Source organism: Rousettus aegyptiacus, unplaced genomic scaffold, assembly GCF_014176215.1.
Source record: "Rousettus aegyptiacus isolate mRouAeg1 unplaced genomic scaffold, mRouAeg1.p scaffold_m13_p_13, whole genome shotgun sequence".
NCBI lineage: Eukaryota > Metazoa > Chordata > Mammalia > Chiroptera > Pteropodidae > Rousettus > Rousettus aegyptiacus.
The window spans coordinates 36,045,707-36,070,409 of NW_023416288.1; the positions used below are offsets into that span (position 1 = coordinate 36,045,707).

Sequence of the window (24,703 nt, forward strand, 5' to 3'; positions counted from 1 at the left end):
TCACCCCTGGTTCTAAAAATGAGTCCAGTTGAGATTTGGGGTTTAAAAACAGGGGTTGGGGTGGTGCCAGTGCCACCAACTGCTCAAGTGACTTCAGGCAAGCCCCCTCACCTTCTGGAGTCTGCCTCTGCTCACCCGTAAAATGGGAATGATTATAACACCTTCCCCTCGCGCAGGGTTGTTGTGAGAATCGAGGAAGTTCGCGTGGGCATGAGAGCTTTGTGAAGTGTGAGTGGCTACAAGGATGACAGCAGTCGTCTAGAACCAGTTGGAATTTAGCCTTCCCTCCGAGTCAGCCTCACAGGGAGAACATCTGAGTGGAAATTCAGCTGGAGATGCTGATGGCGACTGGCGGATGCTGGAAATGCCAGGTTCTTTCTCCCAGGGAGTTGTCAGGAAGACACTGCAGACCAGGCGCCCGGATCCTGCCTTCTGGCTCTGGCGCTGCCACTTGCCAGCCTGTGAGCTTGGGCGAGTTACAGGCTAAGGCTCTGGAAGGGATCGCCAAGGGTCCTTCCGGCTCTGACGCTGAGTCTAAATCAGGCTCATCACTTGGCTCTAGCTGTGATTCACCTTTCTCTTCCAGGAGCGACTCTACCTCCGGCTTCTCAGAAGCACGAAGCAGGGGGCTTGGAAAAGGGTGGGGGTCTGTGTATTCCATGCGAGTGTGCACAATAAAGTTACACCCTTGGTGGTGAGGTAGCGTGGGGGGCGGTTAAATGAAGTGTGGGGCGAGTGCCCAGAGAAGCCGGGATGCAGGGAACATTGTAATGAGGTCACGACTGTCGCAGGCGAAAAGGAGCTGGACATCTGCTGGTGGGGGAAGGGAGGAGTGCCCTGCATTTCTGTTTGCAGAAAGTCTCTTCCCGCACCTTGCAGGAAACCCCTTCCCACTTTTCCTCTCCCCCCATTCCCACACCTTTCAAATGCTACCATGCCCTCCTCGCCGGGGAACCCGTGTCCGCGCCTCCTCCGTGGTCCTGTCTGAAACCCTGAGGACTGTTTCCAAGCTGACTCACACCACTAATGTCAGGGAGCCGTGTCACACGGCGCTGGGCTCTGCAAGCTGTTGCTTGCGCGGTGGCCTCTGCTGCGGCCGCTCCCGGGCGGGTGCGCCAGGGTCCGCTCGTGGGCGGGGCCGGGGCGGGGCCGGGGCGGGGCCCGCCCCCTTGGCGCGCCGGCCCCGCCCCCCGCGCCCTCCCCCGCGGACCGCAATGATTTAGAAGTTCAGGAATCCCACGTGACGTCACCGGGGGGGTGATGTAATGCACTCTAAATAGAATGTATTGTAATCTTTGCTCAGTCCAACGTGGTCCCTTCACCCGGGCTCCGCTCTTGCCTTCTCCACACTTGTTTGGTAAGTTCCTAAAAATACTGCTCGGCCACTTCTGGGGCTTTTGCATTTAGCCACTTTTGTTGCACTTGCCGAGGGAGCCATCTCGGGAGCGTACTTGTTTGCAGGGGTTGGTTCTCGGCAGCAGCCGCGAGGTTACTTGGTCCAGCGGGCAGGTCACAGGGCACGGAGTAGGGAAGATGCGATGCATTTTTTTTTTTTGGAGGGTGATCTGTGTTTGTAAACACTTTGGCGGACCAGAGGGAAGTCTGACCCTAAGTGCTGTTGGACTGCGGAGTTGTGCTGTGTCCTGAGGCTACCCCAGAGACCCCGCGGCGTGTCCGTCCGGAGCGCGTCCCGGCGGCCACCGCGCCGTGCCGCTGGAGGGATGCTAACGTGGAGCGAGCTTTGTGTCCGCCGGGCGTGCGTGCGTGTGTGGGAGCGCGCGTGTGTTTCCCTGACACGGGGAACAGTTATGAATCGGGGGTGTGTGTTTGCCTCCAGAGACCTGGCAAGGTGCGGAAGCCTCCAGAAGTGCGGTCAAGCGGTGGCAGCGGCGGCGGCAGCGGAGACGGCGAGCCAGGAACCTCTCTCCCCGCGTCCCCAACTTCCCGGTGATGCGGCGGACCCCCCGGAGAAAGTTTGCAAACTTCCAGCGGGCGCGTCGAGGACGCCGGGTCACCTGTGGGCGGGCGCGCGCGCACGCGCGCGCGGGGCGCTGGCTCCCTCCGGGGCGCCGAGCCTGCTGCTGCCGCCTCCCGCACGCCGCCCGCCGCAGCCGGTGGGCGCGAGCGCCCGGGCAGGGGCCGCCACCCTCGGAGCGCACTGGCTTTCGCTCCGGGCGAGCGGCGAGGCTCCGCTCGCGTCCACGCCTCCAGCCAGCTCCCGCCCGCGTCCGCTGCTCGCTGGCATCGCTACCTCGTCCCCGCCGCTGCCCCGAGTGACAGCTCGCGCTCGTGCCGCGGCGGGCGGCGGCGGTGCTCGGGAGGCGGCGGGGGAGGCTTCCTCTGCGGCAGAGTCTCCACGCAGCCGCCTAAACTTCTCACGAAGTTCCTAGCGGGGCCAGACACGCGCAGGGACCAAGGGCATGTTTTCTCCCGGCGGCCGCGTCCCGCTGCTGCTCGGCCATAGAGTTATTTCCCGGCGGCGGGAGGGTGGGGGTTGTTATCTGGGAGATAAAACCCCAGACGTTGTCTGCCTCTCCCCAACTTGCCCCGAACGGATGCCGCCCCCACTCGATGCTTGCCCAAGGCCAGGAACTGGAGTGGGTTGCGTGTATATTTTGTTGTCAGAGTCCGCAGAGCAGAGTGTGTTTGATTTTTATTTTTCCCTCCCTCTCTGACATGTGTCAAGGAATAAGGGCTGGAAACAGGTCCATTACGTCATTCTGCAGGCCAGTAAGTGTTTGATTAACAGCTTCAGATACTCAAGAGTTCGGGGGCTTAGAAATGCTGACAAAGCAACTCTGCTTTCTCCCCGCAGCCCCCAACATACTTGTACAATCGCCAGTTCCCCGGGCATCTTTATTGCCCTCTCCTTGGGACCCTTCCTTCTCCACTCCCTCTCCCGCCCACACCGTTATCACTCTGGCCCCGCCTCCGCCTTTAACTGCTTTCCCTGGGGCGCTCACTGTCTCTAGAGTGTGGGTAAGAGCTTCTGATGTCTGGGGGAGCAGGGTACCCGATTGGCGCACGCACAATCTGCCCTTTTCTATTATTTAGGGAAAGCACCAGCAAGCCCTCTTCCCCAGGGCGAAAATGCTCAGCCCTGATAGAAAAGGCATCCTGGGAAATGTTTAGAGACATTATGATAATGCTCCGTCCCTGTGGCGACTTAGGAAAACAACACTCCCACTGCGAACGAAGTTCTTAATTTTACATAGCGCCTTTCTCCAACCTCTCGGCAAAGAGGGAAGGAGTAAGGATGCTGACTAAACCAAATTTAGCTGAAAGGATCAAGATGAAATGTTTCATTTGCAAAGCGAGGGAATGTGAGTCGTGAAACGCAAAGTACCATACAATGGATTGCAGAGTGTGTTACTTTCTTTCTCTTAACCGTAAGTTTCTGTATTTAAAGAACCAGTTAAATACATACCTTATTGAATAGAGTCAGAACTCCGTATTTGGCAGTTGAAATGAAAACACTGTATATTAAGAGGTAAAAGTAAAAACTCTTGGGGTGTATGTGGCAGAAATCAAATAAAAAATTATTGAAACAGGGTTTGGATGGAGGGGGCAGAGGATTTGGGTGCTCTTTGATTTGGAATGGGTGAAAGCTAAATAAAGGAAAATTTATATTCTGAGTATGTGGGAATTTCTTGAAGAACACATTTTGTTATAATCGGATCTACTTTCTTCAAAGCAAAAACCATGCTGCAGAGTAGGCATTTGTGAACCTCCTGTCTGGGGTCTAATTGACAATCTTTCCTTAAGTTTGAGGCAGTATTTATTATTTATTCACATCTAGAGATAAAATAGTATAACCCTCACACAATACATGTGCATCTAAAATGTTAAACTTCTTGTTTGTGAAGCATAGACCTAAAGGAAAAAATGGCCCAGGTCACTGACACTGGAGAGTGTGATTAATGATCAGTGATTTAGTGATCAGTGATTAGTGGTTTTATTCAAACTGTTACCTCTGACCAGAAGCACACATCAGAGGATTAACAGGCTCTTTAGATAAATGCTCATTAGTGGAAGGGGAAAAGCAAAGATAATAGGCATGCACCCAGGGACAACTTTCGAAGAAAATCATTCCCGTCTTCAGAATAATAAGCTCTATTAACAGAAAGCCCTTTTAATTTAAAACTTGCTTTTATCTTGTAAATCAAAGTTAGATGTAAAAGTTTGTAGTGCCATTATAACCTAAATTTTCCCATATCCACTAGATGTGGATTATCTCAGTAGCGATATATTTTTTTTTTATTTAAATAAACAATTGGACCTTTGCAGCAGCTGAACCCTGACAAGTCCTTAACTCCCAGAGTTTGAAGGTGTCCCGGCTTCTAGACTGGAGCATGCAGCTTGCTAACTAGATGGCGCACTGTTATTTGGTGTTCTGTGTTGTGCAGGAGTCTAAGCAAGCAAGTAGCTGCTTGCGAGGTGTTCTTCAACACTTACAACAAAGTTGATTCTGTGTAGGGTTGGAGGCTAGACAGTCCTGCAAGTTTTAAGTCACATTTTCCATGTCAGTTAAATCAAGGGAGTTCAAGGCTACTGGAAAAATTAGTCTCATTACTAAAAGAAACGTAGAGAACGAGGGAGGAAAGGAGGTACGCGAGTCTAGGAGGTACCTCTGAGTTGCAGAAGTGATTGTAAAATACCAGACCTGTTCTTTTTTTTTTTTTTCTTTTTACTAAGAGCTAGTTTTACAATCTTGTGGTCTGAAATACTGAGGCAAATACTCAGATTTATTTCTTCATAATCTTGCCGGTGAAAAAGAAGTTACTAGAAAGAAAGGAAGAAAGGACTTGATTTGGTAACTGCAGGAAGCGACACTTTGCTGACTTTATTCTACAGATAATGGTAAGATGATGTTTATGATGCTTCTTAAGCAGAAAGGGAGCTTTGCAGTTGGTTAAATGAGGCCAATCTTGTATTTTCATAGATGGAATTCAGAAATGGGATTCTTAGCACTGAATTTTAATGTGGCTTTTGTCAGTTTCCTGGGACTTGGTAGCATTTTGTGTGGAAGTGTGTGTGTGTGTGTGTGTGTGTGTGTGTGTGTGTGTGAATAAGACCATTATTTCCTGGGCAAAATAATGTTTATGATCATGTGAACTGCAGTAGGGGAGCTACAAAGCTTGTTAAATAATATGTCAGGTAAGAATTCCCTTATTCCATGAGCTTTTAAGTACTTTAATAAGTACTTAAGTTTTAATAAGGAAGGGATTCTTAATAAGAAACCTAAAAATTAAGAATAAAACAAAAACATTTTTCACATTCAAATCTAAATGTGTATTCTCCTGAAGAAAGATGCTATTGATTAAATATCAGCTATCATTTTAGTTTTAAGGCTTACAAAGAAAACAGTAAAAGAACCCATCTGTGCTTCTCTATAAATTTCCTCATTTTCCTTTGTAGCATTTTACATACATCTGTTATTTTAAAATTCTGACTGATTCATAATGATTTTTATTTTTCAACTTTACTCAGAGTGAACAAGTTTGCTCACTTGACAGTATCTTTAAGGCAACTATTTTCTGAATGTAAATTGCCGATATCCATAAATTGCCTGTAAATTAGAAGACAGTTGTGACCTTATATATTTTATATGTGAGCCAATAGTTTATGAGAACATTCTTACAAAAAAAGTGGAAACTGTGCCTTTATTTTTATATTTTAGTGATGTTGCAGCTTTTATTTGAGTAGGTGGTTAAATGAATGGTAGTTTGTCAGAGAGACTTTTCTTGTATAGCTTTTCAATTACAGTAAGTTGAAGATTTTCATTACACTATTTGTCAGTTTCCCATACCTGCAGATTCAAAACCAATCAATCATGGACTTTCCATGGCTGTTTGTACTGAGGTCAAGTTCCTGGTTTCCTGAGGTCTTAGTATAATTTTCATCGCCATCCTATAGTATTTCCTTAGCATTGGAATTTGCTTCTTAGTAACTAGCTGAAGATTATTGTGTGTGTGTGTGTGTGTGTGTGTGTGTGTGTGGGGTGGCGGTGGTGGGGGCGTGATGTTCGCTGGATCTCCAAGATGAGAACTTTGTATTTGTAGTTGGTTTCCTTTTGGTTGTGTTATTAGAATAAAATTGGGGATTTGAGTGGACTTATTACTTTTGTCGTCTTTTCTTCTTCTTCACTTCAAAGCATTGCCGTTAGTCACAAAATTAATGTGATCATGCTGGTGTTTCCCATCTATATGCTTCTTTTGCTTCTTACAAATTGGATTTCTACAGCAATTTAAGATCTTTTTTTAGAGGCAGCTTTCTTGGATGAAGATGGAACAATGATCTCAGTCAATTCATTATCTTGTCCCGTTTGACTACCAGCTGTATTATGGGAATCAACCAATGCTTTTATAAATTAGTGTTTAAAATTTTAAATCTGGGGCTATTTCTCTGAAACCTATTTGAGAAAATTATACAGTTGAGATAAGGTAATAAACTGGGGGGAAGTAGCCTCAAATATTTAAATGTGAGAAAAGTAGTTTCAGATATGCTAAGCAGACTTAAAGAACCTTTTTTGTGTTGCTATTTGTAAACTAAATAAGCTATCTATTTTGTATCATTGCTTTAAAGAGAAACCCTGGCAGTTTAAAAATGACATCATGTTTAATGTTTTCACTAAAGAGTTCCTACATTTTGTAATTAGGAAAAAAATGGGCAATTAGTGTTTTTTGAGGATCCATTAGTATTCCATTGTTGGAAATCACAAATCATGAATTTAACATAAGAAAGAGAGAAAGAGGGAGAGGGAGGGAGGGAGGGAAGGAGGGAGGGAGAGAGAGAGCACAAGCGAGCTTGCTTTTACAAGTTTCTAGGTTATAATGACACTGTTCCAGAAGCAAGAGTAAAATTTTTGAAGCTCTTATTGTAACTTTGGAACTTTTAAAATGAAACATAACATTTAGGATAAATTCCTGAAGGTATGTTACCTTGACATTTGTATATTTCTTTCCTCCATGCTTACTCTCTTGGCCACTTATCTTTTCTGCGAAATAGATCAGAATCAATTTTTACACTTTAAAAATACATTGTTTAGTTGCTTCCCTCTATTTCCTCAAGGTTTACATTTCTAATCCCTACCCTAAAATTAACAAGGATTGAAAACTACCATGTTGGCATTTGGCTCCAACTAATTTTAGAGACTAAAAGTTTCCTTTTGGCCTAGGGATTCTGCTGGTGAGATAGACAGGCTTGTAGCTGAGGGAGGTCTTCTCATTCATGGACCAACCTGCTCACTCTGAAGAGCAGAACCTAAGACGTGGTGGTGGCCCCTGGCTCACCCACGGTCCAGAGCTAGAGAGCGCCAAACTGAGCCTAGCACCCCAGTCCCTGTCTCCAGGTTGGGTTCTCTTTTCAGGAGCCGGGTGACCATAAATGCCTTTGTCACACATAAAGCATAACCAATGACTTCGGGTGCTTTGCTCTTTTCAAGTCTTTTGATCACTAACCTTTCAAAAACAATTTTGTCTTTTTAAATCAGATCTTTTGAACAAATACCCCCCACCATTAACCTGTAGTTTCTATTCTGTTTATATTATATACATGCAATGGTAATTTTTCTACCGTTGGCCTCCTTATTTGAGGGGCATTCTTCTTATTCACCATTAGTATTAGATGTGGCCTGTAAAACTACACCATCCAGAATTCATTTGAGACTAAGAACCAGGCAGAACAAAAAATGGTCTAAAAGGCTGTCTCAGAATCAGGCAGTAACTTTTACTTCCTGTTTTTTCTTCATCATCTTTGAGGAAGGGATCCGAAAAATTGTTTAAAGTTAAAATACACGATCTTTTCTTTTTGTTGAATAAAGCAACAAGTGCTATTTTCACTCTGGCAGATGTACTTTCACCCAGGTCCCATCTGTAACATATTATCTTTCCAGGTTGGTGTATATGAACGAGAGGGTTTAGAGGTGAATATTACTACAGAGAAGTGAGTTGAGTCTGGAAGTGTGCTCTTTGTGGTCGGACTAGCAAAACTTGACTAATCATAGCTAATAGAAGTCATACACGCAACACGGGGCTCCAGAGCACCAAACATTTGATTTAAGATGACATTTAGGTTATGCTGTATCCAGGATGGGGAACAACAGTATCTCAATAGAAATCTTGAATGCATCTACTGTATGTGTGGTTTGGCCTAACTCGTAGCTTTCCTTTCCAGCTCTTTGCATGGAGGCTTTATATCAGAATTCAGGTCTCTTTTATTCTTTTATTCTACCAAGGAGCCCCTGTGTTGCATGATTTCTCAAATGTAACACGTTTCGGCCGGTTTTATGCAATTTTCTCTTTGCCCGCTTCCCAAGGGAGTGAGGAGGGGCAGGGGAAAACCACATGCAACAAAAAACATCTTTGTTTTTGTTTGAATTAGAAGAAATATATTTTATCTCCATTTGCCAAATCTGGTAGGACCATTTCGCTTTATCAAAACAAGATTTTCTTTAAGTAAGCGATGATGCTCTTTGGGGTCTGAATGACCAGGTAGTAATCCAGGCACCAGAGGGCAGAAGGTATTGAGGATAAATTTCACTTCCACCAGGGTACCTAGGTATGACGTGGGGCGCAGTCAGAAAGATCCTGATTTAACTCATTGCTATTACAACATTGTCCGGAAAAACAGTCCTGCTGGGAGGAAAGACAGTATTATAGGCTCAAACTTCTAAATTCTGAGCTGGGACTGTTGCTGGGCTGAAGATGGCTCTCAGGATGCTGAGGGTTACTTATTAAACAACAACATGATAAGAGATTCGCAGGCTAGAACTATTTACATTTTAAAAGCCTTAATAACCCTTTCCTCATCCATTCTCTGCATTTTCTTGTGCTAACTTTCTCTAGACTTGTTTTTTAACACCTATCTAGTTACTGTGCTTTCATGAGTAACCCTACAATAACAATTCTCAAGGTTGCGCACAATGAAGAGGGGACATTTTTCTGAAAGGGAAATAGACTTTAATATCAAGTCCTAGAAGAAACAATTAGCAAGACAAAAAAGAAAAAGGTTTGAAATCTGACTGATGGCATCATGGGCTCTGCCATTCCTAGCTCTGCACCTGCGTGGCTTATGGTAAAAGGAAAAGCCCGCAACTGGAAGAGGGGACCCCCAGATTGCTCCTCTGAACTCGTTATGCTCCTCTGCCCCGGTTTCTTCCTTTGTAATAAAAGAGCGTTGGTCTTGACCAGCACCGTTTAATAGTGGGAAACACAAGAGCAAGCTGCCTGTGAAATTTTAAATGTTCCAGTAGCCACATTAAAAAAAAGTGAAAAGAAACAGATGAAGTTAGTTTTAATATCTGAACTATTATCATGTCAACATATAATCGATATAAAAATGTTGATGAGATACTTTGCAGTTTTTGGAGGGGGGGGGAGGGGGTACTCATCTTTGGAATCCAGTGTGTGTTTTGCAATTACCACACAATTTGGTCTAGTCGCATCAAGTGCCCAGGAGCCACATAGAGCCAGGGACAGTGGCATCAAGCAATGCAAATCTGTGCTCTGCATCAATGTTCTTAATCTTGGCAGCCCAGGAGAACCTGTTTGAGTTTATTATAATAATACTGATATATACCCCCTCCCCGTTCTGATTTAATTGGTTTGGGCTTGGGGCTGGGCCTCTGTACTTTTTAAATCCCCAAAAGTGTTTCTGAAGTGTAGCCGGGGTTGAGAACCGCAATTCTAAGTGATCTCTAAGGAATCTCCTACTCTAATATTCTGTGATTCTATTTCAGGAAAGGGATTGCAATGTAGCATTCAGAGTTCAAGGGCAGCAAGCGGTTGTTACATGTGTGCTGCGTACTACAAAACATACTTAAAATATGATGAATAAAATGTAAAATGTACAGACTGAATAATTGAGAAGATAATTCTTTGTATCACAGATGAGCTCTGTTTTATGAGTTTCAAATATGGATGGTTCAAATGCTTTACTCCCTTCAAAAATCTTAGGATTTGATTTGCATGAAAATTTGCCTCTTTGAAACCCTCCATTTTGGAAAAGGTCAGGATTGCCACGTTTCAGTTATTTTGCTAGTCTGCTTTGCCCCAGATACTATTTGCCATTAGCTGTTTTTGGAGGGAAAATCTTACTCCATTTGAGACATCTGGATCCCCTTGTGTTTCTTTCCTTCAAGCTTTTAATAAGCTTTGTGTCATTGCACTGACCAAACTCGCCTTTTGCTCACGTCAAGATGTTGGTTATAACCCCCTAGACCTCGAGCGTTCACTCTATTTGTCATCCTTTAAAATATTAGAAGAATCAATATTTTTCAGTTCTGCACACCGCAATGTTTTCCTTTAATAATTTTTAAAGAAATCTGTGCGTGCACTAAAAGATGCAAAGAACTACAAAATAAAATAATAATAATAATAATAATAATAATAATAATTATTTCCAAACTCCTCACCCATCTTTTGAAGTCAACAAACAGCATTGTTTGTGGAGAGGAGGAGAGGCCTCGGGGACGGTCCTTGTGACTTTGTGCTGCTGAGAGCCTCTGCATTCCCGCCTTCGTGAGTCATTTCGCCCTGACCCTCTCTCCTGATCCCCATAGCGGTCTCTTTCCAAGTACTTGTCTGTCGGACTGTGTGCTTTTAAACATGACTTTAAACCATTCTTAGGTACAGAATTACACATCTCTCGACAATTTTGAGGTGGTAATATTTGTGTTTTCTGTAATGTCATTCATCGGAGGAATTTTAACGTCCATTCGTTACAACACGACTTTACTTCCCATTTTATAGGTGGAGAAGCCGAGGAGTCGACAAGGCTAGGTGTCGTGTTTGTTGATTAGAAGCGTGGTCGATGTGAGAAAAGAGCTCACGTTTATTAGTGCCCAAACATAAGCACCACTCTGGGTGGCTCCTACGTGGGAATTTTCCAGTTGTGTATGCTTTTGCCTTTGTCTTTGAATTTATAAATAACCTTCTCTCTGATTCGACGCCCTTTTCATGCATTATTTGCACTTACACGGTTTCTCTGGTAAAAACGCTTGCGTCCCAGCTTCAGGCTGCATGTACCTGGGTTGATTAACAAATATGTGTGTATAATACCAACCTCTTAACATGGGATATGTTCTAAAGGTTTCGTGGGGACAACTGTTTTTTTTTTTTTTTTTTCAAACCTGTGTTTTTGGTGGTATTTAGGGAAACTTTCTCTCAGGCTACTTTGTGGTGATTGTCAGAGGACCTTGTGCAGAGACAATGAGATCTAAGATGTAAGTTGTTAGTTGTTCGGCTCTTTTGGGAATCGAAGGTGAAGGGCTTTAGGTATCCACTCACTGGGCAAGGTGGACTCTAGTATTAGCTCCCAAATTTTCTTTAATGAATCATTTTAGCTCTTGTTATACCAAGGTACCGTCTTCACACTGGGCCTGGAGCCATCTGCTTTTGAGTATATGGATTTTGTTTTCTCCTAATAATAATAATTAGGTGTGGACTTAGCCATTTGTAGTTTCTGTCCGCATCTCTATGTCTTCAATGGTGAGATACCAGCCATGAGTAATAATGCAATCTGTGACCAGGCCAGGGAGGGATTACTTTGGATCCCTTTCTAAGCATTATGCTAAAATTAAAGCAATTTTAATATCCACACATTTATGCGGTTATGGTGGTTAAGCTTGTATGTAAATAAAAACCTTGGCCAACAGGGACTGGAGTATTATTAGCATCTTTTTTTCAGGATGCCCATGGATAAATTATTCCTCCTTTTGAGCAAATCTCTTTGTCACAACTGATTTAGGTACACATATTGTTGATTAAAATATATTACTAGATTAAAAAAATTGAAACCATATTTAAGACACTCTTCTTTTCTAATAAGGCCTGTCTGAGCACACATCGTTCACAATCGCATCTTCCAGCTTTGCAAAGCCCTGCGGCCGGCAGCCACCCTTCGCAGTGCTGTGCTGGTGAATGTCATCGGAGATGATGGTGCACAGTGTTTGGGCACCGTGAAGCGGCATGTAATCTGAAATCGTACTTTATGCTAAATACCCATGCTAATCTCCAAATCATTCAAAACATTAAGAAAACAAAACAGAACAGCGACGTCTGCCCATTGGATGGAGGCAGTACTGGCAGAGAAGTATAGTTGTTGTCGTTTTTTTCATGTACTTTGGAAGCACTCACAAAAATCAGAGAGAAAAAAATTACGCATAATTACTAGACATGCCCCATGGAAGGGACTTTCTTAAGTCAGGTTAACCGTTTAACCTAAGCTTCATTTTTACGCTTTTCAGGAAATGTGGTTTTTTTCTTTTTCTTTCTAAAGCACAGACACTGTAGTATCTTTAAAAAGAAGGCTGCAAATGGACGCTTTATCTTTATTTAACATTTAGTAGATATTTTAGGAAGTCTTATATTCCTTTACATAGTTTTAATTATGTAATGTTTGTTTTAAACAATAGGGGATTCTGAAGTTTGGTTGCACAGGGCGAATGCGCTTATACTACTGAACTATACATTTAAACATAGTTAACACGGCAAATTAAATGTTATATGTATTTTAGCACAGTTTTTTTTTTTAAAGGAGGGGTACAGTATGCTTGTAGGCATTCCCTAGATGGAGAAACAGAATGCATAGGCCACTTGTTCAAAATTAGCCATAATGAGAGGAGCAAAAATTTAGTACTTCAGGCCTGTGCACAGGTGATGGGTGTGTGATGTGATTTGGACGTGTCAGATAATCCGGGGAAGACAACAGCTAGGCACACAGCACCGAATGCCTCTTTCCTAGAGACCAGCTTAGATCTAGATGGGCCATGTGTACAGAAAACTCTGTCATTTAATTTGAAGAAACACACCATTTGACATTATTTGAATATCTCGGTTCATATTGATTTGATTGCCTTTCTCAGTGCCAGAATGTGCTCAACTGATATCAGTGAAAAAAACAACCTTGTAGTTTGCGAAAAAGGAGTATAAACCTCAACTTCCTGTCTCCCCTTCCTCTCTCCTTCCCTCCCGCATGCCCTTCTTTCCTTTGTGAACAGACTTTTACTGAGCACATATTAAGTGCGAGGTACCATGATCAAAAACAGATGCAGTCCCTCTCTCACAGAACTTACTGGTAGGGGAGACACCAGATAAGTCGCTGTGATGGAATGCTGTGGGGAGCGAGGGGGTGTAAGTCTGGGGGCAGGAAGCTCAGTTAGGGGGGTTGGCGTGGTTGTCCAGGCGAGAGGTGATGGTGGCTTGGGCTACAACAGTGACAGATTCAAAAGCCATTTAAGAGAGAGGATCAGTATGACTAGGGGACTGACTGGAGGAGGGGCCAGGGGAGAGCAGTGTACTCATTCTAAGGGAAGAGGGAGCTTGGCAGGATAAACCCGGCCCGGTGATGGGTCTGGATTGTCCTTTGTGGTGGGAAAGGGGGGCAGGATTTCTGGCCCAGTGCCCTGTAGGCTCGTGTCTGAATCTTTGGAAGGGAACAGAAAATAACTATGAACAAAATCTCAAAGAGAAACTCTAACTAAAAACTGTAGCTCGTTCGCTGGATCGCAAGGCAGTGCAGTTTCGATAATTTCTGTCAGAGAGTTCCCTCTCCAGAGAGAGAGGCACCCATACCCCAAGGCAGCCACGGCTGTGGTGCTCAGGGGGTCCAGGGCACGGGCAGGCCTATTAGTTTCCTAGAGCTGCCATAATGAAGTAGCATGACTTGGGTGGCTTACACAACAGAAATTTATTTTATCTCACAGTTCTGGAGGTTAGAAGTCCAAAGTCGGGGTGTCAGAAAAGTCGGCTCCTTGTGACAGCTGTGAGGAAGAATCTATTTCGGGCCTTTCTGTTTGGCTGGTCGATAGCTGTCTTCCCTTTCCCCGTCTCTTCACATCATTTTCCTTAGATGTGTACCTGTCTCTTTGTCCAAATTCCCCCCCCCCCTTTTTTTTTGTAAGGATACCAGTCATATCGAATTAGGATCCACCTTAAAGACCTCATTTTAACTTGACTAACTATGTCGAGACTTTATCTCCAAATCAGGTCACATTCTAGGGTACTAGAGATTTGAGGGGGCATAATTCAATCCATAACAGTAGGCCTGCCCATCAAGAAGACAGCACTCAGGGCAAGTAGTAGTGGGACCCCACAGGAGCTGACGGATTGGGAATGATGTAGATGATAGCCAGACATTTTATTTATTTATTTTTTTTAGCTCTTTTTAAAAATAAACTTGTGATGGAACCCCAGAAATAAGTTCATTTGGAACAAGTATTAAGAGACACGGGTCTACACATTACCTGGTAGAGACAAAGCTAGTGAAACACAGCCAAAAAAAAAAAAAAAAAAAAAAAGGAAAAAGAAAAGGCTACACTTTAAAGCAGATGTATACATGCTGCACTGATTAATGAATTTGCTAATGTGGGCATTGACCTTGGTTTGGCCTTGAATTTGTCCCCAGGGTTTGTGAAAGAGCAATGCCAAAAGGGCAGCACCAACTTTTAACCTTGAGAACAAAGAATTAAATACAACTGTAGTTTGTCACCCTGCCAGGCTTAACATTCATTGTTTTGATGTGCTAATATTTGCTGACAAGGATAAAAGCCACCAGTTCCCATAACACAACACACATGCAAATTGAACATAGATATTTTAATGCGGGAAGAGAAACATTGTGATTTTCTGGGTGTTGATGGACAATTTTTGCCTATGTGCTCCCTCTGTTTTACACAATGAAGATGCAGAAGACGAAACTCTGTTTTTAAAAATTATAATGAAAAGACAAATAACCCAAATAAAAATTGGCAAAAGATATGAATAGAGAGTTCTCCAAAGAAGACACACATGAAATGTGCACATGAAAATATGTTCAACATCATGAGCTATTAGGGAAATGATACTACTTCACATACACCAGGATATCTATGCTAAAAAAGACAGACAATAACAAATGTTGATGAAGATGTGGAGAAAATGGAACCCTCATACATTGCTGGTGGAGCTGTCAAATGGTACAGCCACACTGGAGACCAGTTTGGCCATTCCTCAAACAGGGAAACCTTATGACCCGGCAATTCCACTCTTAGGTGTACACCCAAGAGAAATGAAAACCTCCGTTCACAAAAACTTGTCCATGAATGATCATAGCAGGGTTATTCATAACAGTCAAAATGTGGAAGCAACCCAAAGTCCATCAGATGCATGGATAAACAAAATGTGGTATATCCATGCAGTAGAATATCATTTGGTCATAAAAAAGTGAAGTTCTGATACATGTTATAACATGCATGAACCTCGAAAACATTGTGCTAGGAAGAGGAAGCCAGGCACAGAGGACCACGTATTGTATGATTTCATTTACATGAAAGGTCCAGAACAGGCAAAGCCATGGTGACAGATGGTAGATTAGTGTTTGCCTAAACCCTAGGATGGGGCTGGGACTTAAGGGTGACGACCAAGCTTTCTTCTTAGGGTGATGAAAATGTCCTGAAATTGGTTGTGGTGATGGCTGCACAAATCTGTGACTATTCTAAGGCCATCGAATTGTGCATTTTAAATGGGTGAATTGTATGTTGTGTAAATTATTTCTCAATAAAGCTGTTAAAAAAAGATAGCACATCATGGAGGAAATTAGAGGACGCTAAATTTAATTAGAATAGATGGCGAATGGGGTATTTTGATCCAACAACTTCCCCACATATTGGGGGTGAATATATCAAGATCGATTCCTTGATTTTCAAGTTGTTCAAATATTAACATTCTCATACCCTTTCTCCTTGTGACATACCCATTTCTGTGGGGGTCACTGTCGTTCTCTTGGCTCCCAGTTCGAACCTTCATGATAATCACTGACTTTGCCGATTCCCTTGGCCATCGTGAACGTGCCGCTGCCAAGTCCTCTAGACCCCGCTCGAGCAATGTCCTGTGAGTTTTGTCCTTCTGCCCTGTCTCCTCCTAAACCAATTCCTTCTATCAACTGAGGATTAAAGGGGGACAGACTTACTTACTGAGTCTTTAATGAGCCTTGATCAATATTGACTCTTTCGATTTACCGTACCAACCTTCATTACTAACCTCCTGAGAATTTGGCGTTACCCTTCTTAATAGATAAGGAAAGTGAGGCTCAGAGGTTAAGAGAAGTTGGCGTTACCCCTTTTAATAGATAAGGAAAGTGAGGCTCAGGGGTTAAGGGACGAACCAGTTAGTATGACAAAACCAGTCAATGGAGAGGTTGGGGTTTGGAACCAGCTTCAAAAAGGAAAGAGCTCACACTTTGCTTTTTGACTCCTAAATGAATCCTTCAACTTGATGGCTTTGAACATCTCATTCTCCTGCTTAAGAGCCTTCAGCAGCATCTGCTTTAAGGCCTCTGGGTTAAGCCCAGCCAGCATCCCTACAGATTTACCCTAGATTTAAGCCTGACCCACAGTAAACTCTTGTTTGTATTCAGTGCTTCTCTTCCATGTTCCTATTCTTCTTTCCCCTGGAACATCTCCCATCCTGGTCTGAAACTCCCTTCCCTCCCACCCCTCACGAGCCTGCGGAAACACTCATCTCCCAGTCTCCAAAACCAGCAGCTGAATGCAAAACTAATTTTTTAGTGCTTTGTTAATATTTTTTCTTATTAAAAATTATCTTCTATTGAGATTATTTGCATGTTTGCCATAAATCCCCTCTCCTGGATTATAACCTCCATAATAGCAAGGATGATACTTGCACAGTTTTGACTCCCTTCATAAAACCTAGTCCCTTACACATGGCAGATGGTTAATTAATCCTGAGTGAACTTATTATGGGGGCACTTGAACGTTTCTCTTTGTCATGAATTTTCTATTACCAGCATAAGATGGTGGACGTCTGGCGAGTGTTCCTGGGAGATTCAGCCGAGAGGGATTCTTCAGGTATATTGATAGATGCCTCTATAGCTTAAAAACTATTGTAATAATGTTTTAGAAATTCAAAAATGGGGTGGGATGAGTAAATCACAGAGAATCTCACCACCATAAGGAATCATTGATTTTTCATTTTCATATTTTCTTCCATACCTTGTCCAGAGGTGAGCATAATTTTTAAACAGTTTTAATCAGGGCAGAGACACATTTTAAAATTCTGCTTTCTTCACTTAAAACAGTGCCACAGACATTTTTTCGTGTTGCTACATAGTTTTTAAAACTATCATTATGCATCGCGTTCCATTGAGCTGGTGTACCATAATTTCTTAACCATCCCCTATTGTTCGACATTTAAGTTTGCTGCGGATTTTTTTTTTTTATGATTATGAAAAAACACATGACCAATCTTTTGGCAAGAGAAATGTGTACTCTGAAGACCTGCATCTCCTTCCCTTATGCTGGTCGAAAATGCTTTCTTCAGAGTTGAGCTTAGGCAAAAACTGTGACTGAGACCAAGCTCGTCTCGGGCACCGTCATGCTTCTTTTATTCCTTTAATTCCCGCCCCTCTTTCTCTCAGAAGATTCCGTCCCACCACAGTGCCTGTCAGGGGAACTCGGCGCGGCCTTCCTTCCCTTAGTACTGACCTCTCTATCACGCACTCTGCCCTCCTTCCCGCAACAACTCTTCAGACTTCTTGCTCCTTCTCTTACTTCTCCAGAGCTTCGATCTTAGTAAGATCTTAGATACTCAATATATTTCTCGGGAGTCTGTGATTTTATTACAAAAGGGCTTCTGGAGATGGCCATGCGGTAGCCCAACACAGTGCATTATTAAAGGCGTGCCTTTGCTCTCTTTAGCTAGAACACTTCCAGGTTCTAAGGATATGGCAGTGAACCAGCAGACAAAATCTATAAACATGGCGAATATATAATGCATCATATAGCAGTAAGTGCTCAAAAGAAAGATGAAGTCGGGTGAGTGGATACAGCATGTGTTTCCTCTTTCAGATGGAGTAGTCGGGGAAGATCTTTCTGAGAAGGTGACGTGAGTAGAGAGCTGCTGATGTGAGGGACCATTTCCGGCGAGATCTGGAGAAAGAGCTTTCAGGCAATGGGAGCCGCTAGTACGAGGCCCTGTTGTGTTTGAGGAGCTGCAAGGAGGCAGACGTGAAGGCAGTGAGGAAAGAGTGGGAGGTGGTGGGTGGCCAGATCCTGTAGGGGCTTGCAGTCCCTGCTGTGAACGTTGGATATTAATCTCAGCAATAAAGGAAGCCACTGGGAAGCCTTGAGAAAAGAATCCACCACTTGTAAAGAACTTCCTTGTTGCGGTTGAAAGATAGACTGTGTAGGGGCCAGGGTGGCATCAGGGAGACCTGTTCGGAGGTAAGAGAGGTGGCAGTCTGGACTGAGTGATTGCGGGAGACGTGGAGAGGAGAAGTTTTGGTTTATTTTGAAGGTAAAGCTGAAAGGACTTGCTGATAGATTGAGTGTGGGAGGAAGCAAGATGTCGGGGAGGATGCTTAGGCTTTAGACCTGAGACACTGGGAGGATGGAGTTGCCATCAGCTGAGATGGGGAAGATGGCAGATGGAACAGGTTTAAGGTCCTTGGAAGTACCAGGCCTTTTGAGCTTCAGGGCCTTCACATATGCTACCCCTTCTACCTGGACCATTTCTGCCTAGACGACAGCTGCTTTTCCCTGGTTCCCTAATCTAAATTCAGTCCCAGCGTTAAGTACTCCTGCTATCCCGAACCTATCCTTCGTAACACGTATCAATGTTCAAATTGATATTCCTTTAAGTGATTTTTAACTTAATTTTTAAAAATTTAAAATCCACATATCTTACTAGCGTCTAAATTCTGAAATGTCAGGGGTCGTGCATGTTTGGTTCATCGCTATTTTCCCGTTGTGTAGTATGGGCACGTCACAGACACATCCTCAATGCTCGCTGAACGAAGAGGTGACTGTTATTAATTTATGACTCTACCCATGACACGTTGCAGTTCCTCTTTGTAAGCACACAATTCCAAGAGTCATCATACCTAATGATGTTCTCATCTTCTTAAAACATAGACTGATTGTTGAATGGCTCCACGAACGTTTTGTGAACAGTTTCTTAGTAGGTAGTATGTGAGAAGGGACTGGACTCCGATGGAAGACTGGACGATCACGTGACTGTGAAACTTGGAAACGAAAAGGGATTTCAAGCTTATGTAAACCTCCTAATCGAAATCTTCCTTCCTCCTGTTACTCTGTCAGCAGCTTTGCTGCATTTATGCGGACACCTATCTCGAACATCGCCCGAGGTTATTTTATAGTCACCTTTGGCGAGACCTGTTACTTCCTGTTTGCCATGTTTATCAGGGGGAAAGAGGCCAGGCCATAGCAGGGGAGGGGCAGTGGCATCGTGAGGCATGGGGGGATCCAAGCCAGCTAATGACCTCCTTTGGTGGCTCTTAGAAAAGTCTGTTGTCTCCAGCCTCATCCTGGGAGATGATAAGAAATGAGACATGAGGGAAGAGACTTGATTTACTGAGAAAGGACTGTTAGCTTATAAAAGAGCTCCTGGCCTTTGTCTTTAGCAGTGTAGAACTGTATGAAACATAGGATTAAATTAGAGGGTGATCTCTTTGCTCTCTTTAGAACTAGAGTGAGCTTTCAGAGGTGCCTGTGTTGTTTGGGAAACGTGTTCTGGTTCCAAGAATACATATTTGTGTGTTACACGAGTGTACAGAGAGATCGATTATGTGCGTGTCAGTGGGGAGTTTCATGAAAAGACACCATCTTTGTAGATAAGGTTGTGGGAGGCAGTCACTCGAAAAACATGTATTGAGCATTTATTGAGCTAGATGCAGAGCGAGGCCTTGAGGAAGAGTGGCGAACAAGAGAGAGAAAAGGTTCTTACCTTCATGGAAGTCATGGCATCTACTGAGTTTTTAGTATCCTCATCTATAAGATGGAGATAATAATAAAAATACTTCATAGCCTTTGAAAGGGGAGTGAATGGCAATGAATGTGAAAACATCAGATTTTACAATGCTATATAAATTATGAGTGGCTTTATGCTTTATATACCAAATATAGTTATTATTCTCTTTGGGAATAAATTTTAATTATTTCTAGTTCTGAATATCCTCCATACCCACAAAATCTATGATTTTATCTTTATAATTTAGGGAGCTGAATTTTTCTTTTACTGTAATCTTTACCAAAGGAAAAGAAGATGTCGAGTATGTAGTTCGGGTTGTAAAAAATTGTATTAGTTAGCTATTGCTGTGTAACAATCACTACCCCAACAAATGTGTATTTATTAACTAAGTTTCTGTGGGCCATGGATTTGGGTGTGGCTTAGCTGGGTCCTTTGGTTCAGGGTTTCTCATAAGGCTGTAGTCAAGGGGTTGGCCAGGGCTGTAGTGATCTTGAGCTTCAACTAGGGAAAGGTTTACTTCCAATCCAACACAGCTGTTGCAGGCCTCAGAAGGTTCACATCTAATGTTGTTTATATGGCTGTTGGGAGGCTAAGAGTAAGCAAGGGTTCTAAGAGGGAGATGGGAGAGATGGAAGTCACAGTCTATTTTTGTAACCTAATCTCAGAAGTGACATCTCATCACATTTGCCATATTGTATTCATTATAAGTAAATCATCAGGTCCAGCCTATACTCAGCGGAGGAGATTATAAAAGGGTATACCAGAAGACTGAGACCATTAGGGAATCCCCCAAAGACTGCCTGTTACAGCAGTATATAAACAGTACCATGAGTTAATGCTATACCTATGGCATTAATAATGTTACACTATTTGAAATTAAAAAAAGAAATAAGGAAAATAGTACCATCATTCCCCTAAGACACAAGAATTAGGACAGACAAGGGAAGTTGGTGTTAGAGCCCTGAAGATGTTGAATTTTGGTCAATAAAGAAATCTGGTTCATTCTTTTGCTTCTGGCACTGGCTCATGCCTGGACATTCCCAACCTATCTGTTTTTCAGGAAAGTATGTGAAAGTTACCTTCCAAATATTAGAGGTAAACGAATGTCAGTCTTTCCTAAGCAAGTGTACCAAATTAAAAATCTGTTAATTTTAATTTGCCATTTCACGGGACTGATACCTCACCTGTTCACCTGGTTATTTTTAACCCACACCTGAAAACAAAGCTGATCCAATCGTTTGAAGATTAAGAGGAAGAACATTCCAGGCATAGAGGAGAGTTAGTGCTATGAGAATGAGCTTGCCCTTGTTAAAAAAAGAAGAAAGATCAGTGTGGGCAGAGTATAGTAGACAAGAGGGAAAATGCTAAGGGATGACTTTGGAGGCAGGGTATGGTGAGCGGGCTGGGGGGTTTAGATTTCAATATAAATGCAGTGGAGAGCCGTTGCAGGATTTGGGGCGACTGCAAACAGCTGTGCATTTGTGTGTGTGTGTGTGTGTGTGTGTGTGTCTAATGCATTAATTATTACGTTGAGCTCTATTTCAAAGAAAGAGAAATTATCTATTAACTAAAAGCTATGCTCGGGAAAAGATAAAACAAGCACTGAAATTTTATAATAGGGTGTTATAATTATGCAATGTGCTTAACGCAGAGTTGAAGTGTTGTGTACTTCCAGCAGCCAATGGCGAGGGCAATGTGGTAGATGCATTTGGAATGAGGTCCTTGTATCATAGGGATTTCTAGTATTACGTTAGTTTCATGTGACGGAACTTACAAAAAATTCATTCAGAAAAACATCCAGTGTAGGAGTCTCTTTGGCATATTCTGCGCATATTTTTCCAAACAAGCAGCAATCATTTTTCGGTCGTGTCATTTATGGCTCTTGCCTGTACGTGGTCCTGCGGGTTTTTTTTTTTTTTTTTTTTTTGAAGCCGGCAGACACCCAGGCAACTTGGCGGTGTCATCTGGGATTTTAAAATTAGAGCACGAACATTTAAAGTAGTGGTCTCGGTAACTCCTCTTTCCTCCACATCCTCCCTGAAGCTGGCCTTGTGAGAAAAATACCCCAATGAGGAACAACAGGGCATTTATTTTTCCTGAAAGAGGAAAAGTTTTAACAATGGAAATCAACTGATCTTAATGCTAAACTCTACCCACGTGTTCCTTTCTGAGTTAAGACAAATTTTATCTTGCTTGGACAAAAACGGCAACAAAATAATTATATCTCCAGTTCAAGGATTCCCTTACTTTCCTATAAAAAATTTTTTAAAGATAAATTTGCTGTTTTCTGATTTTGAAACATGCATAGAAAATGCAGAAATATAGAAAGAAGAAAATTCTAACCAAAGTTAATCCCTGTTGGTGATTTTGATGTATATCCTTCATATAATCTATGTCTTTATCCAACCATATCATCTAACTATGATTCATAGAGAATTTGCAATTTTGTGTTTGGATTTTTTTTATACTTAACATTACTTTGTGAACATTTCCCCAAGGTCATGATTTACTTTTTAAAATATGATTTTAATGACTGTATAATGTTCTATTTGTCATAAGTTACTTAAGCCATTTCACTTATTATTGGGCGCATAGTCAATTTTGAAATTTTCCCTCCTAATGAATAATGTTGTGCTGAACCTTCTTGCCTCATACCCTACATCTTCGTTCCTTGTTTTTCCAAAGGAATTATTCCAAAAAGTGAATTTTTATACATTTGACTAAATTCCTGTCAAACAGCTTGTGCCAATTGCCTCATCGAAGTTATGCATTGTGCCTCTCCAACTTGACCTCTAACCGGAATTTAGACATCGTTGTTAAAAAAGAAATCTTTGCCAATTTATTAGGTCAAAAATTATTTTAATTTGCTTTTATTGGACCAAAAGTGATGTTGAACATTATTTCCATTTATTTGCTGGCAATCTGTGATTTATCTGTTCGTGTCTGTCTATGCCTTTTGGCCATTTTTCTTTCAAAGCATTAATGTTTTGCTTATTGAAATTTGCATTTTTTAATATGGAAAGAATATGTAGTCTTTATCTTCAAAATTTAAAGGCACAAGTATAGCCATATACTTTTAGTACAAAGAGGCGTTTAAAAATTTATGTGGTTCTTAATTCCTAATATAGTGGTTTATATGACTCTGTAAATAGGTAAATACAGTTTATTTTTAGAATAATGCCTTTTACACTTGTTATAGCTTCAGTTATACTAATATTCTGTATATTTTTCTGCCTGTTTCCCTCTTCCTTCTACTGTAATATAAACTTTCAAAGATCCAGACTTCTGTTTATCTTACTTTATTCAACTACACTTTTAGGTGGCAGCCTGCCAAGGAAACCACAGTCTGAAAAGCATCTCATCTGAGAACTGAATGGGGTCACTAATTCTAGTCGAGGAGAGAAAAAGGACAGCTTCTTGTATTCCATGTAAAGAATGAACTTCCCGATGCCAGCTGAGAGTGAGCAGGCTTAGTTACACAGGCGTGGGGCTCAGAAATCCCAGGTATCTGACAGTTCGCTCTTTTCTGCCTGTGGCCAGAGGCAACTCTCTCATCTCAGCTCTATCTCTACTGCCTCATTTTATAATGGAGATAATAATACCTCAAAGGCATGCTCTAATGAATCATTCTTCTTGACTCTGAAAGTATAATTACTAATTATGATAACTTTCAGATCATTAATTTCTTCATTCTTTTTGTAGAATTTTAATCGAATGCCAAAATCCAACACCTAGTTGTAGTTACTTGTGGATACTTTTTTTTTGGTCCATTATCTTTACAGCTTCTTCGTGTTTATTTGACCCCATTCTAAGTGAATTCCTTAAAATATGGACATTCAAAAGTTTATTGAAAATATTTAGAAATTTCGGAGTTCCAAGAAGAGAGAATTCCAAAAATAAAATTATAAAAATTTATATTTCTAAAGATCGTTGTAACTCAATAATAAAATAGCTCAATATTTGAGACTGTTGATTTTTAAACCCCGTTAATTTCTTTTTCCTTTAAGGTGAGCTGTATAATCTGGTCACTAGTAAATAATTATACCTAAGACTATTACCATTTACGTAGATATTCATCAGGAAAGTTATGTGGACATAAATAATTTGACAAATGACATGTCGTAAACCGCATCCCTGGCTTTTACTGTGCAGTTTTAAGTTTGAAATTGCATGTTAACTTATTAATAATTGTTTCGTCAGTTCCATAAATTCATTAAATTAATGTGGCTCTGAGTCAAAAATACTGAGGAGAGTGTTTATTCAGCATTGTGATTTTTCTTCAATGGCATTGTTTAATTTAGTGTGTGAACATCTTATTTTCGTAATTAGGTCATAAGCACTTCACAAGCAGAGACCATGGATTGTTATTCCTCTAAAAGCAGAGGGATTGAATAAATGCTGGAATTATTACCCAGGCCATCTGACTATTTTAGCCTGACTCAATCTATAACCAGCTGTGAGTCTTAGGATACTTGGGTTCCTGCTTGCTGCCTCGGTTTCCCAGTCTGGGAAAATGATACCTTCTCTACTTTACAAGGCTCTCGTGAAACTCTAGTGAAGGGAACTCCATGGAGGGAGTAGATAGTTAAAAGCTTTGTGTGGGCTAGTAAAAATCTAGTGTCATTTTGTAAGGTTCTTTTATTTCTAGATGTACGATTGTCAGTGGAGATGTGCATTTTGACCTCTTCCTCTCCCTTTTTTGCCTGGGTGATGCTGAATGCTGATAAGAGCCGAGAGTTGATTTAGCTGAGTTATTATCAGATGTTTCTGGCTCTCAGCCTCTAGCTTCTCCTGGACTGGCCTTAATATAAATGAGAGCCCTATAACCAGACTCTTAAATTTAAGTGTCAGCTGCATCATCTTCATTAGGAGAAAAGACTCGAACATTTATTTTCTTTGCAAAAGGCAAGATTTGGTGGTGGAGTCCATTTATTTCT

The 24,703-nt window shown here is 42.0% G+C and overlaps 1 protein-coding gene across 5 annotated transcripts in view; it reads left to right on the top strand.

Moving 5' to 3' along the window:
* Nucleotides 1-1,265: 1,265 nt before the first annotated feature.
* The window catches only part of CREB5 (cAMP responsive element binding protein 5), a 379,991-nt gene continuing 356,553 nt past the window's right edge, over nucleotides 1,266-24,703 (top strand). For 3 of the 5 annotated variants that reach the window (XM_036230424.1, XM_036230425.1, XM_036230427.1), the window contains exon 1: nucleotides 1,838-4,860. In XM_036230424.1, coding sequence (XP_036086317.1) covers nucleotides 4,858-4,860 — 3 coding nt within the window. In that variant the 5' untranslated portion in view covers nucleotides 1,838-4,857. Of the gene's footprint in view, nucleotides 1,358-1,837; nucleotides 4,861-24,703 lie in introns of those variants that run through there. The other 2 variants (XM_036230429.1, XM_036230426.1) reach the window with 2 other exon arrangements.